The sequence below is a fragment of the Macadamia integrifolia genome, chromosome 9 (genome assembly GCF_013358625.1).
Source record: "Macadamia integrifolia cultivar HAES 741 chromosome 9, SCU_Mint_v3, whole genome shotgun sequence".
Lineage (NCBI taxonomy): Eukaryota > Viridiplantae > Streptophyta > Magnoliopsida > Proteales > Proteaceae > Macadamia > Macadamia integrifolia.
The window spans coordinates 21,523,512-21,537,464 of NC_056565.1; the positions used below are offsets into that span (position 1 = coordinate 21,523,512).

The following is a 13,953-nucleotide window of genomic DNA, read 5'->3' on the forward strand; positions in this document are numbered from 1 at the left end:
ATAGGTATCTTAAATTTAGCCCACCGATACGATGACCGATACCAATACTTTAATCCTTGACTGTATGGATAATTAAAATTAAAGGTGAAATGTACGTTTCGGTATGTATCGTCCAATACATACCGATACGTACCGATACAGTGCGTTATGGTCATATAATGGCCAAGATGGGTCATTTTTCAGAAAAAAACACGATTTTTTTAGAGGTTTTTGTTCCAAAGTTGCTGCCAGCCATTTTTTCTCTCTAACTAAATTGGAAATCAATATGGGGAATAAGGATTTTACATTTATGGGACAACTACAAACGTTGGATTCTTATTGTGATACTCTCAATTTAGTATTTATCCATAATACAAGTTATATATAGCTTGTTTTAAACTATTTTTTTATGCAAAAATGTATAAAAAAGTGTTTCCTATCCATTTATGTGCGTATCTTTAGCGTATCTCCGATACCCTCTGATATGTATCTTAATTTTAGCCGACCGATACCGATACTTCAATCCTTGGAGTCTTCTATAGCAAGTATTTGGTCAATTTAAGTTGGTAATTATTTAAGTAACTTGATAGGAATTTTTTTTTTTTATAGTGAATAAATAATTCATTACCAAGAGGAAGAATATACAAAGGGAGAGGGGGAAGGAGAGGGGGAAGGGGAAGGGAAAGGAGCATGAAGCACAAATCCCAAAAGGAGCACAAGGGCCAGAGGGCCAAACTAAAGCAGGGGGGGGGTGGGGGGACATCAATTGGGGGGTGGTGATGATGGAGGGGGATAAGCCCCAGGAAACAACAATGAGTCTGTTCCTTGGGGTATTATAAACCGAACAATGACGAGTAGAGCCAATCTTGGAGCTAACATCGAAGAAGATGGCTTTCCAAATCTTGTCAAATAAGCTAGAGTTGGGAGTCCATCTTCGGAGATTGCGCTCCATCTAGATATGGTTGATCGCTACTGCAAAGGTGAGCTTCCCAGTTGTGTCACAAATGGTAGAACCTCCAAAAGTCATATCAATCCAGATCCACTCTCTAAACAAAGGGAGGGGAGGGGGTTCCATAGGTGGCCAAATGGATTTGAAAACCTTCTTCCAGATAAAAGAGAAGGTGCAAGAGAAGAAGAGATGGTCAACATCTCCGATACCATTCCAACACAGGCAACAAGATGGGGGGGGGGACCTGGATGTGTTGATGGATGAGGAAAGATTGGGTAAGGAGGCAGTTGGAAAGAGTGTGCCAAACAGTGAAGGTGCGGCGAGGGATATGGCATTTAAACCATACGGTTTTATGCCAAAGAACGAGCGAGGTTTTGATACGAATAAATTCCCAAGCTGAGGTCTAAGTGAAGGAGCCCGTAAAGGAGGGCGGCCAAATGATCTTATCTCCCCTTCCACGGTGCCTGGGAGGGATGGGCACGGAAGTGCAGACTATATGTTCGAGAGTGGGGGGAAGAACCCGAGGGGACCAGCCATTAGGGGAGAGGATGGAAGACACCATAGCAGACAGGATAATTGTTAATTCAGTTTAGGAGTCCTAAAGACAGTTTATTTGGTCTTTATAAATAGGGACATAATCCTATATGGACTTAATGGATTTTCGGAATATTTGAGTTTCTGTGCAGTGCTACTGTGCATGCATGTGTGACTGGTGAGCAGTCTCTCTTCTCTCTCTACCTACAACTTCTTTTCTTTTATTTTCTCTCCTGCGATATCCTGTCATCTTTCTTTTTCTTACATACGATCTTGCCACTAACTAATTTCCTACTGGATCTCACTGGTTCAAGATTAGCATTACATTACACAATGATCTTCGCCCTAAAATCTAAAATTACTTTCAATTTTTTACCATAAATAAGGATTAAAGTATCGGTATCAGTCGCCGTATCGGTCGGCCAAAATTAAGATACATATCAGAGGGTATCGTATCGTATCGGAGATACGCTAAAGATACACACATAAATGGATAAGAAACACTTTTTATACACTTTTGCATAAAAAAAATAGTTAAAAAAAGCTATATATAACATGTATTATGCATAAGCAGTAAATTGAGAGTATCGCACTACAAATCCAAGGTTTGTAATTATCCCATAAATGTAAAATCCTTGTTCCCAACCTTGATTTCCACTTTAGTTAGAGAGAAAAATGGTTGGCAGCAACTTTGGAACAAAAACACCTCAAAAAATTGTTTTTTTTTTTCAGAAAAATTACCCATCTTGGCCATTTTATGACCATATCGGTACGTATTGGTGTGTATCGTTCGATACATACCGATACACACCAATACGTACTGATAGATACCGAAACGTACATTTCACTTCGATTTTAAAATTTTAAGAGTATCGGTACGTATCGGTGCGTATCGGTGGTGTATCAATGCGTAACGATATGTATCGTAAGATACGTATCGATACAAAAGGGTTTTTCAAATTCCATGTATTGTATCGGTAAGGGCTGATAAGGATACGTATTGGCCACGGTACGATATGGACCGATACTTTAAACCCTGACCATAATATGGACAATAAGTACCATAATGTAACTCAAAATGGGGTTTACTTACCGCCAAGTGTTGAGAAGATAAATAAATTAATTCATCGTGGTTTGTTTCACTATGAAATGGTGAAGATTGAGGAGAGAGAGGTACTGCAAAGTGATCATTTTAAGCATTTGGGGTCAATTACAAATAAAAAAGGTGATATAGAGGATGATGTTTCACATAGGATTAAAGTGGGATAGATGAAGTGGAGAGGTGTGTCCAGGGTGTTTTGTGACCAAAGTATTTATTTAAAACTTAAAGGAAAGTTCTATAGGATAGTTGTTAGACCGGCTATGATATACAAGGCAGGGAAAAATGTTGAGCAGTTAAGAAGTGTCATATCGATAAACTGTGTATAACAGAGATGAGGATACTAAGATGCATGTGCGGCAAAACTAGGAAGGATAAAGTAAGAAATCATCATCCTCTATATCCTCTTGATCATATTAGGGATGATTTGGGAGTTGCCCCAATTCATGATAAGCTCCGAGAAAGCCCTTTGAGGTGGCATGGCCATGTTCAACGAAGGCCTAGGGATGCACCAGTAAGGAGGAGTGATCTGGTTTAGATTGAAGGAGCTAAAAGAGCTAAGGGCGGCCTAAAATGACCATAGGAGAAGCAGTGAGGAAAGACATGCATAATTTAGGTGACCTCGAATAGATCCGATCGGAGGGCTAGAATCCATGTAGCCAACCCAATAAGGTGAGTTTTTACCCATTTTTCTGTCTTTTTTTTCTTTTGCTTCCTTTGATCGGATCCTTGTAGCCGATCACATTTAGTTGGGATAAGGAGGCTGAGTAGTAGTTTTTATTTCACCATGACATGGGCATAAGTGAAATAACAATTATGCAAAATTTGTGAAGCGCACAGAAGTGGAGGAGGTGGCTCGTGAATCCCAAGATCGCCTTGAACCGCTGTCTGAAACATACGAGTGGTTGCAAGGGAATGAAGTTAGAAGAACAGGCAGAAGGCAAACCAGGAATAACATGGCTGATGGTCATGGATGTGGCAGGGCTTCTCAAAGGGCTGGCCACGAAGGAAGAGGGGTGTTGTTGCGTGGGGGAAGAAAGGCAACACTAAGGGGGGACCATATTGACTCTATAATTGAAGTGATGCCTCCCACTTTGGCTGGGGATGGGACCATACCCAGAAGTTGGCAAGGTTGATGCGGCGGCCAAGGAGAGGGAGAGGAAAAATGATGTAGGTGTGGTTAATAACTAAACTAAGAAGAAAAAAGGAACTAGTGGTCAGTTGAACAAGTCTGACAAAACTTCTATTTCTCAAAGTTAATCCATGCGGGTTCCCTTCTGGAATATTAAGGGGGAAAGAAGGCTGCTACTCGAAGGGTATTAAGTCTATTGTTGAAAGAGAACTCCCCGGACATTTTGTGTCTTGTCAAACCAATGCTAGAAGCCAAGAATTTCCCAGCTTTGATTTTAACAGTTGGGATTTGCAGCTGATGTCATTTCAAATGCTCGGACTCATAAGAACCCAAATCTTGGGTCCTATGGAAATCTCACATTCAATGTCCAATTGTGATCTCGGAGTCTGACCAACAGGTTACAATGTGAGTGGAGTGGGTAGGGAAAAAGTTTCAGATTTCCGTTGTGCATGTTAACTGCTTTCATGCAAAACAGAGAGTTGTGGATGGATTTGGTTACCGCTAACTCAACCATGGAACTAGGGGTGTCAATCGGTCGGTCCGGCTCGGTTTCGGTCCGGGTTGAGTAGGTTTCGGTGTGGGAAAACTGAAACCGAAACTGAACCAATAAGGAAATTCGGGTTTCGGTTTGGTTTCGGTTTCGGTTTCGGTGCGGCTTGGTTTCGATTTGTCTTCGGTTTCTTAAATCGATTTGTAACCGGGTTGGTTTTGGTTTTTGGTCCAGTTTGGATTCGACTTTCCATACAAATGTATACAAAACTATGCAAATTTTTATTTTTTTAATGAATTTTGGAGTGTTTCGGTTTCTTTCTTATCGGTTTGGTTTCAGTTTCGGTCTGGGTTTTGAGCCGGTTTCAGTTTGGCTTCCGGTTCATCCAGTTTCCGGTGCGGTTCGGTTTGGTTTTGGGTTGCAATACTCCAAACCGAACCGAACCGAACCAATAAGGCTTCGGTTCAGTTCAATCCGTGTTGTTATCGATTTGGTCCGGCCGGTTTTACCGGTTCGGTTTAGGAATTGACACCCCTACATGGAACCATGGATGATTTTAGGAGATTTTAAAACTACATTGTTATCTCATGAAAAGAGAGGACCATGAAGATTCAACCTTGGTTAGCGGCAGACTTTCAAGCAATGGTGGACAGTTGTGCATTGTTGGAAGTTCCTCCACAAGGAAGGAAATTTACATGGACTAATAATGGAAGAAGGGGGAATGTTGTAGAAGTTATGGATAGAGCTTGTGTAATGAAAGGTGGCTGGATTTATTTCATGATTGTGATCAACAAGTGCTTGAATAAAGCTCATCAGACCACGCCCCGGTGTTTGTTGTTTCAGAAGCTATTCCATGGCTGAATAATTTCCCTCTTCGTTTCCATAAATTTTGGATGCACCATGAGAATTTCCTTAAGGTGGTTGACGAGGCGTGGAAGGTGGAGATGAGAGGCTGCCCAATTTCTATTTTATCTTAGAGATTGAAGCTTCTAAATCCGGTTATGCGTTCTTGGGCAAGATCTGCTTTCCCTAATCATGATGTTGCTCTGGAGAAAGCCAAATCAAACTTGGATTCAGTTCAAGCTACCATTGAGTCACAAGCAAGGTTTGGAAACTAGTCAAAATCTCGGATATTTCATATATTTTTTTACCGAGACGAAATGGCATACGAAATATAGAAGTACATTGTTTCAGTCATTTGTTTCACATTCGGTCATTTTAGTCATTTCGTTTCAAAATTTGACTCATTTTCAACCCAAAAAATGCACTAAATTGTCAGCATCTCGGTCATTTCGTTTTGTTCATTTCGTTGATTTCATTCACTTCAGCCATTAGCCCCCCCCATGTACAGCGAAACACATAGGAAAAAGTACACCATTTAGACGAAATTTTGGCATTTCGATGGTTTTGAAACCACCGAAACGAAACGAGTTCTTCAACCTTTGACACAAGGTCTGAGTGATCTTTTGTTCAATCAAGAGGCATATGCTAAAACTCTGTACCTGAGAAAGCCTTGGAAAATCATGAGAAGCTATGGGCAAAAAAGTCCAGAATCAAATGGATGAAGCTTGGTGATAAAACTCAAATTTTTTTCACCTCTCGACAAAGATCAAGCGAGCAAAAAATTTGATTCAATTGATGAAGATAGAGTATGAGACAATCATGTTGGACTAGGCTCAATTGGAATCATACATTCCTTAGTTTTATGAAAACTTTCATAAAAGAGTCTAAACCACTCATAACCAAATTCTTTCCTCTGTTCCAATGAAGTTGAAGGAAGATGATATTCTTGGATTGGATGCAATCCCAAAAAATGCAGAGATTTGAAGGACAGTATGGGATATGGACCCGGAGAGATCTCCAGGACCGGATGGTTTTTCAGAAAATGCTGGAGCATAATTGAAGAAGTTTTTTGTAAGGTGGTTAATTTATTTATTTATTTATTGTAGGGAAGATTCCAAAGGGGGTGAACAATTGCTTTATCAATCTTATTCCGAAGGTGGATGGGGCACAATCTCTCGACAAATTTCTGCTTATATGTATCGGTAATTTCTTGTGTAAGACTCTCTCAAAGATTATGGCGATTAGACTATCGGTATGCTTCCCAGGTTAGTTACAAATGAACAGGGAGCTTTCCAGGATGGAAAGGTTACATCTTCCAACATCAGCTTGGCATCGGAATTGGCTAACCTGATGCACTCAGCAACACGTGGTGGAGGAATGGGCATAAAATTAGATGTCCACAAAGCATATGACACTTTATCATGGGATTTCTTGTTTGCAGTCCTAAGGAAGTTTGGTTTCTTGGAGACATGGAGTGAAAAGGGGACTTCGCCAAGGTGATCCAATTTCTCCAATGTTATTAATCTTTGCAGAGGAAGTTCTACGCAGGGGTGTTGAGGCAATTATTATAGAATAATAAGATCTGAGCTCTTCCTGGTCCGAGAGGAGTTCAGGTGCCATGACATCTTCTATTTGCAAATGATATTTTTATTTTCATGAATGCGTCAGCTAGGTATGTTTGTAATCTAAAATCTTTTTTTACTCAATATCAGGATTTCTTTGGCCAGTGCATTAATTTGGAGAAGAGTAAGTTATTTTTTGGTAGCATTACCCCTTTGAGAAAGCAGCAAATCTTTGATACATTAGAAGTTGAAGGAGGTCTGGGATTAAGAAGAATTAAAGAAGTCAACTATGTTGCTATTCTTAAGCTCATTTGGACAATTGTTTCAAATAGAGAAGTATCTGGGTTGATTGGGTCCTCTCCTCCCCCCCTCAAGCATAACTCTCTTTGGACTTCCCCAACCCTTCCTGATGCTTCTTAGACTTAGAGGAAAATTCTCAGCCTCAGGACCACTGCCCCCAATGGCATTTCTTACTCCACTGGTAATGGCCAATCCACCTCAGTTTGGATGGACCCCTGGCACCCTTTGGGTATCCTATCCTCTCTAGTTACCCCCAGGATCATCTACTCTCCAGGCCTCCTCAATTTTTCCCCCGTTTCCTCTGTCATTTCACCTTGGCTGGTCCCCTCCTCCCTCTCCCCCTCCTCTCGCCGACCTTTGGTCCTCCATCCCCCTGCTCCCCCTAGGGCACTGAGGAAGGGAAGACAAATGTTCTTGGCTACCCACTTCCAATGCGATCTTCACCTCTGCCTCTGCTTGGTCCTTCATCAGATCCTTTGGCCCTGTTGTTCCTTACCGCAAATTTGTTTGGTTCAAGGGTCATATTCCTCGCCATAGCTTCACTGTCTAGCGTTCTATATCCAACTACCTCCCTATGCAGTCCTTCCTCATTTACCGTCACATCCATGTTAACCCCTCTCGTTGATTCTGCCCTCATGGCACTAAAGACACTTCCCACCTTTTCTTTTCCTACCCCCTTTCTTCTTCGGTTTGGAGGACTGTCCTCTCTGTTTGGCCCTCCAGATGGCCCACTCTTCATTTTGATAGGGAATGGATATGGATTGACATGACCTTTGCTAGCTCCTCCATTTGTGACACTGTCAGTAAGCTAGCTTTTTGTGCAACCATAAACCACCTCTGGATGGAGCGTAACATCCTCAAATGGTCCTCCAATTCTCGCTTTGCGGGAAAAATTTGGAAAGCCATCAATTTTGAAGTTACCTCCAAGATCTAATCTCTCCATCCCCTCCCGGTCCCTAGCACCCTAAGCAATAGACATATCATCACCTCCTAGAGTTTATAAGTAGACACCATCCCCCCCCCCATTTGATATTCCCCCTCCTCTCTCTATGATGTAATGCTCCCCCCCCCCCTTTGTTGTATCCCCTTGGTTCCTTTTGGTTGGCTATACTTGTTGCTTTGTTGCTGTTTTTCCCCCTTGAGTTGGATTTTCCTTGTTGGTCTAAGCCTCCCCTCCCCCTTCCTTACCTTTGTATATTCTTTTTCTCTCTTGGTAATGAATTTATTTATTCATCTAAAAAAGTAAAATTGTATTTTTCCTTTTTATCTTTTACCTCCATAAGGGCATTATATAATTTCCCTATGATATTATCTTGGAGCTAATATAGGTGAGGAGCAATTTGCTCACTCACAATTTTGCACTCTTCCATTACTTTCTTCTCTCAACTTCTCTCCCTCTTCTTCCTACCTCTCTTCTCTTCATCTTCCTCCTCTCTAACCCCAATATCCTAACTTCCAACTCAAACTTGGATCGAATTGCCCTGTAAGGGTATGAAGCACTCCAAACATTTTTTGATTCTAATGAAAAACTATTGAGATAGGAAAATTAGAGTTTTGGTAGAAACCCCTATATTTTTAAGAAGATGAGGATCAAACATACAACTGTGGCAGATAGAGCCACAGGACTGGTCGATCTCCTCTGTAGGGGTGAGGAAGGTCTCCTCCAAATATCAACTGATTCTGAGGGGGGAAACCCAAAAATCGACGGGATCAAGGTTTTGGGAGAAAACCCTAATTTTTGAGAAATCACAGATAAGGATGGGCTTCAATCTTGCAAGTACTGATGAGTCCTTCCAGATTGCTATACTTGGTCTTCAATAGGTGGAGATTTGTTCTTAGAAGTGGGTAGAAACAAACTCCAAAAAAAGAAGAATAAAAAAATCGCATAGAGGGGAAAGAACCCTAATAAAATTTTGCAAGGTTTTAGGGTTTAAAACATTGAGGTGATGTATAGGACAGCAACTAGATTCATATGAATCACCTCATTAGTGCTGTCCTATGGGGAATTAAGGAGACTAGGTAGGAGAGAATGGAGGCTTGGGAAGAAGATGGAGGCTTGCAATTTTTGGAAGAGGAAAAGGGAAGGCTGAAAACCCTACCTTAGATTAAAAAATTAGGCTTTGATACCATGTTGACAGCATGAATGGGGATAATGCTTGAATGACCTAACTAATCACACAAGCCTTTTATTTATAATCAACAAAGAAGAAGGAAAATTACATGTATGCCCCCCCCCTTCAGCCGCCCCTCATTAAAAAGGTCGGTGGAAGGGGGAAAAGGCTAATGTGCCCCTGCGGCACTGAACTACCTATTCTAACAGAATTGTTCGCAGCGGGACCCCAACTTTTACTAACCTCTGTTGACCCTACAAACAAATTGCAGGAAGTCTTTCAGATCCAAAATTTCCAGTTACAGAGTTTTGAAGTTCTACCTCTTCACATTGACTATAGAGGAAACACATAGGGATGAAAAGAATATGGTTCACTACTTGCCTTATTTACCAGAAAATCAGTAGTTACAGAAGTCTGATATATTCTATTCGAATGGTTCCTTTCAATAGACTTGAAGATATACCAGATTTACAGACACATAGAGATGAAAACTTCTTTTCAACATTAAAATAAAAAAAAGGGGTGAGATTTTTACCTCTCAAAAGGAAAAAAGTGAATGGATAAGGGATCCACATGAAAGATAGCTCAATAAGAAAGGAGCCAATCAAAAAAAAAAAAGCTAGAAACTTCAGTAAATCCTTCACTGTAAATCTACGACCCAAAACATGCAGCAACTGCATAATAATGGATTAAAGCCCCACCAAACCAAAAAAGAGAAGACCTCTAGACATCCTTAGGCACCAGAAGGATGAAAAAGAAACCCCAACAAAAACAAAAATGCTACCACACCCTACCCAGCCCACAGCACCTAATTAAAATACTGGAGTATTGTACTCTCTTCCTCATTCAACCCTTCGTGTACCTCTAAATCTTGTAGCTCAAGCTTCACCCCACCTCACCCTTACAGTATTCCAGTTTAACTGTCACCTTCAAAGGCACTACAGTAAGCTGCTCCATTGCGACCTAGTGGCTGCAGGTTTGAGTCAAGGAACAGCCTCTTCGTGAAGCTGGGCTAAGGCTACATACATTATGTCCTCCCCAGACACCGCAATGTCGGGAGCCTCGTGCCCGGGGTATGCCCTTCAAAAGCCATTGGCCTGGCAAAAGAGGACAGCCAACAATTTGATGCTGGAGTGCTAGCCTCCAATCTATTTAAAGTATTCAATAGTTTTTACTTGATATTGATCTCTTGCTTCTACTTATTTAAGGAGCTATTTGCAAATTCTCATCCCCCCCCCCCCCCCAAAAAAAAAAAAAAAGGAAAGCATATGGCTTAGTTCCTGGATCACATTATAAACATACCGACAATCTCGTCTTCATCAACACCCAAATCAGATACTTCCTTGACTATATCCATTTCTGGTTCCTCATACTTTTGGAGTATAAAATAGAAGCTCTAACCAATTTCCTCTTATAGAATAAAATTCTACAGGGATGGAATACATGCATTTATCCAGGATATTGGTTAGTGACATTAATTGTATTTACCATTTACAGATACATTACTGATTTTGGTCGGGTTCATGAGGAACCTACCTAAACCGATGGTTACAAACATAAGAGGACAAAAACGGAAGTTCTTATACAAACCTGCAGTTTGGATTTGGGAGTATGACTCTTCCAGACATATATCCTTCTGGCAAAGTTACTCCCCTTTGCTCCAAGTATGCTTCAAGAATTGCAACTTGTCTTTTAGTTTCTGCAACCTGAAGTACAGAAATTGCAACTGCAGTTAAAGTTCAAATATCTGAAAAAGAAAACAAAAGAAAAAGAAGAATTTCTTGTTTCAAAAGAAAAGGGAAAGGCTTACATAAAGTAGAAAGTCAACACAAATATACATAGACAAACTTCGCCTTAGACCAGGCCAACTTGCTCTCACTCCTATTCACAGGCCGGTTGAGGTGTTCAAGGCATGTGAAATGAATCTTTCAAATGGTATGGCAGGGGTGTTTCCGTTCCTATTTTGCTTCTATTGCTGCTGCTTTCATGCTATCTTCTCATTTGTCTTTTACTTCAGACTTTTATGCGATTTAACCATTCAATTTTCAAGCTCATGTCCGAATCCTATTATCTTGGATCTGGAAAGCTTCTTTTTTTCTGATAGAATTGGATTTGAAAACTTATTACTAAATTAAACAACTTCTATACTTCTAGTTGAGGCCATCACCCATAGGATTTTAGGGTTCTCTAAAACTTCCCGCTTACAACCATTCCACATTCAGAACATAACACGACCGACCTACTAAAGATACCCAGTATGAGAATAAAGAGAAAAGGTGAAAGAGGATGATAGCCACACATGATCCCCCAAAATGCTAGAAACTCTTTACCCAGAACCTTGACTGGGATCGAACAAGAATCGATTGAAATACATTATAATTTATAAATGCTCGAAAATTTTCATGAAAGTATTTTCAATACAATATTTCACATTCGACTGACAAAAGTATATGAATTTCCTAAGACCCCATTTGGTTAGTTGTGAACTGAAGTAAAGTAAAATTTCATCAGTAAAAGTAAAATGAGAGAAGTGAACACAAGTGAGTGAAAATAGCCAAATGCAGAGAAAAAAAAAATCTCACTTTGAAAATCAGTTTCCATGTGTTAGGTTGTAATGTAAATTCCGTATGCTGGAAAATGCTTTTTCTTGGCAGTAACATTTTACCTAAAACGGCTATATTCTTTTTCTGTAGCAATAAACTTGATTTCGATGACTCACACTTTCTTTAAGCTTAGGTCCCCCACATGTTTCTTATACCACCTTACATCAACTTTACTTCCAACAGAACACTCCACTGAAAAGTTTCTTTTGTATTTTTCATTTCACTTTACAAATGGAAATTTTACTGTACTTAAACAGCTCTTGCTATTATTGTTTACTATTTCAGTGGACTCATCAATCAAAGGTGAATCAATATCTTAGCAGAGTTGCTAACAGAAAAGATATTTTTAGATAATAGTGAATTGATAGAAGTTGTATTATCAAGCTATTTTCATAGGTGTAATCCCTGCAGTCGTTGCTCTGCTGTAGTCATCCCTCCACCCCTGGGGGAGGTTCAGCTGGTACTTCTCCTTTGCACTTACCTTTATTTCATTACTAACAAACCAGGGGAAAAAGGTAATGTCCCCCATAGGTACAACTGAAAATGCACAACTATCAATATTACAAACCACAACTCTTCTTCAAACTGCTTTGTTCATACCACATGGGAAGCTTGTGAATTTGCAAGTCAAGTAACTAAATTCAACTCTAACCCAACATAATAAGTTTCATCACTAAATTGAACTACATTGTAACAATTCAGTTAGTCTTAGACATCATTCTGGGGGTATCTCCACAAAGTTCATTAGCAGTTCTCGGCATCCAACCAAATTGATTTAGGGCTACAATAAGTAGTATTCAGAAGTCAGGAATGATACAGACAGAGATACAAGATGAATCAGGCCCCTGCAGTATCAAAAGTTGCTTCTAGCACCAAAACGATCAAAATTTCCTGGAATTTATCAGCTCAATAGATAGGTGATTAACTCAAACATGCAATACAATTTCTTTTTCTGATTGGCAACTAGGGTCACGATTGGTAGCATAGTAGGTGAGAAAGGTTTCCACAGCCAGGCCTAATGTACAAGCAAAATTAAATGGTATCTGTACTTATCTATTTATATATTAATAGAGTGATACCATTCCAAAGTGAATTGGTGTTACAGACTACGCCGAATCTATCAGAAAATCAAGGAAGAAGCTGAAATTTGAGACTTACAGGATCAAGATACCTCTCTGTTTTGCGTGTGCCATCACCTGTGCAAACCCAGGTTCCATCGGCATCAATTCCCACGAAGCCCGAGTAATTCTTGACTGAGATCACTACCACCTCCCTGCAAACAATAGAAATATAAACCTAAGAAAAAAAAAAAACACTAATTTCACCACAGGATTCAAACCAGGAGACGAGGATACCCAACCCTTTAGTGACAAGAACCATATCGATATTTTGACGAGTACCAGAATCGACATCTGGAATTCTAGGACCGAGATAAACCTTTCCACCATAGACTTTCTCGATTCTACAGAAAACCAAAGCAACTAAAATTGCAGCGGGGGAAAGCCCAAAATACGAAAAATTCAAGCATTTCATACACAAACCAGCATCAAATTCAGCATACAGACTGACCTGGTGGCAACCATGAACTTTGCATCCGAGTCCGAGGACTCGATTTCATAGGTATCATCTTGGTAGAAAAACCATTTGATCAACTTGTAGAACACCAACCCACAAAGAATTTGTATCCACATTGTCTCCTCGAATTGCAGGTAATGCCTGAAACACCACCTGGAATAATTGCCAATGAAACCAAGGAAGAGAATAGAGGAATGAACAAACGTAATCTGCTTATTTCCTCTCTGGGTGTTTCTTCTTTCACTTCTTTAGGCGCTACAGTGGCATTAAAATGCCTCAAAACTCAAAAGCTTTTGTGCCTTTCGTTCGTTGAGAACTTTGACCATGGGAGACACGTTGGGCACACGGTTCAATTCCTTAACAACGAAGTACCCGAGTGAGTTGAGCGACCCACCTGACCAGCCACCATGGGAGAAGATCAGAGGAAAGGAAAGGAAAGAAGCTACGGCTAAAGGACTGGTGCCATTTGGAACTCTGGTAGATTGCCACGTGCTTTATTATCCAACATTCAAAGCTCTGTCATTATGTTTATGGCAAAATGGTCGCAGTACGTGCAGAAAAATAGGAATACAGAACGTTCGGAGCTCGGTGAATGTTCACATAAGTGATATGATTGACACATGTTAAATATATTAATACGTTACAACTCTGTTTAATATTATATTGGATTTTTATTATTTATTTATTTATTTATATGAAAAAATATTTAAGTAACCACATACGTCATCTCGCCACCCTAAAAACTAGGAATCAGTTACAATATAAAAAACTAATAG

General features: G+C 40.0%; 1 protein-coding gene across 5 annotated transcripts in view; it reads right to left on the bottom strand.

Annotated features, from left to right (window-relative positions):
* The window catches only part of LOC122089312, a 31,426-nt gene extending 17,789 nt beyond the window's left edge, over nt 1-13,637 (bottom strand). Inside the window, exons 1-4 of one of the 5 annotated variants that reach the window (XM_042658941.1) lie at nt 13,172-13,637; nt 12,963-13,064; nt 12,761-12,875; nt 10,590-10,705 (exon numbers count right to left, since the gene is read on the bottom strand). In XM_042658941.1, coding sequence (XP_042514875.1) covers nt 10,590-10,705; nt 12,761-12,875; nt 12,963-13,064; nt 13,172-13,293 — 455 coding nt within the window. In that variant the 5' untranslated portion in view covers nt 13,294-13,637. The remainder of the gene's footprint in view (nt 1-10,589; nt 10,706-12,760; nt 12,876-12,962; nt 13,065-13,171) is intronic. The other 4 variants (XM_042658940.1, XM_042658943.1, XM_042658942.1 and 1 more) reach the window with 4 other exon arrangements.
* Between the last annotated feature and the right edge of the window lie 316 nt (nt 13,638-13,953).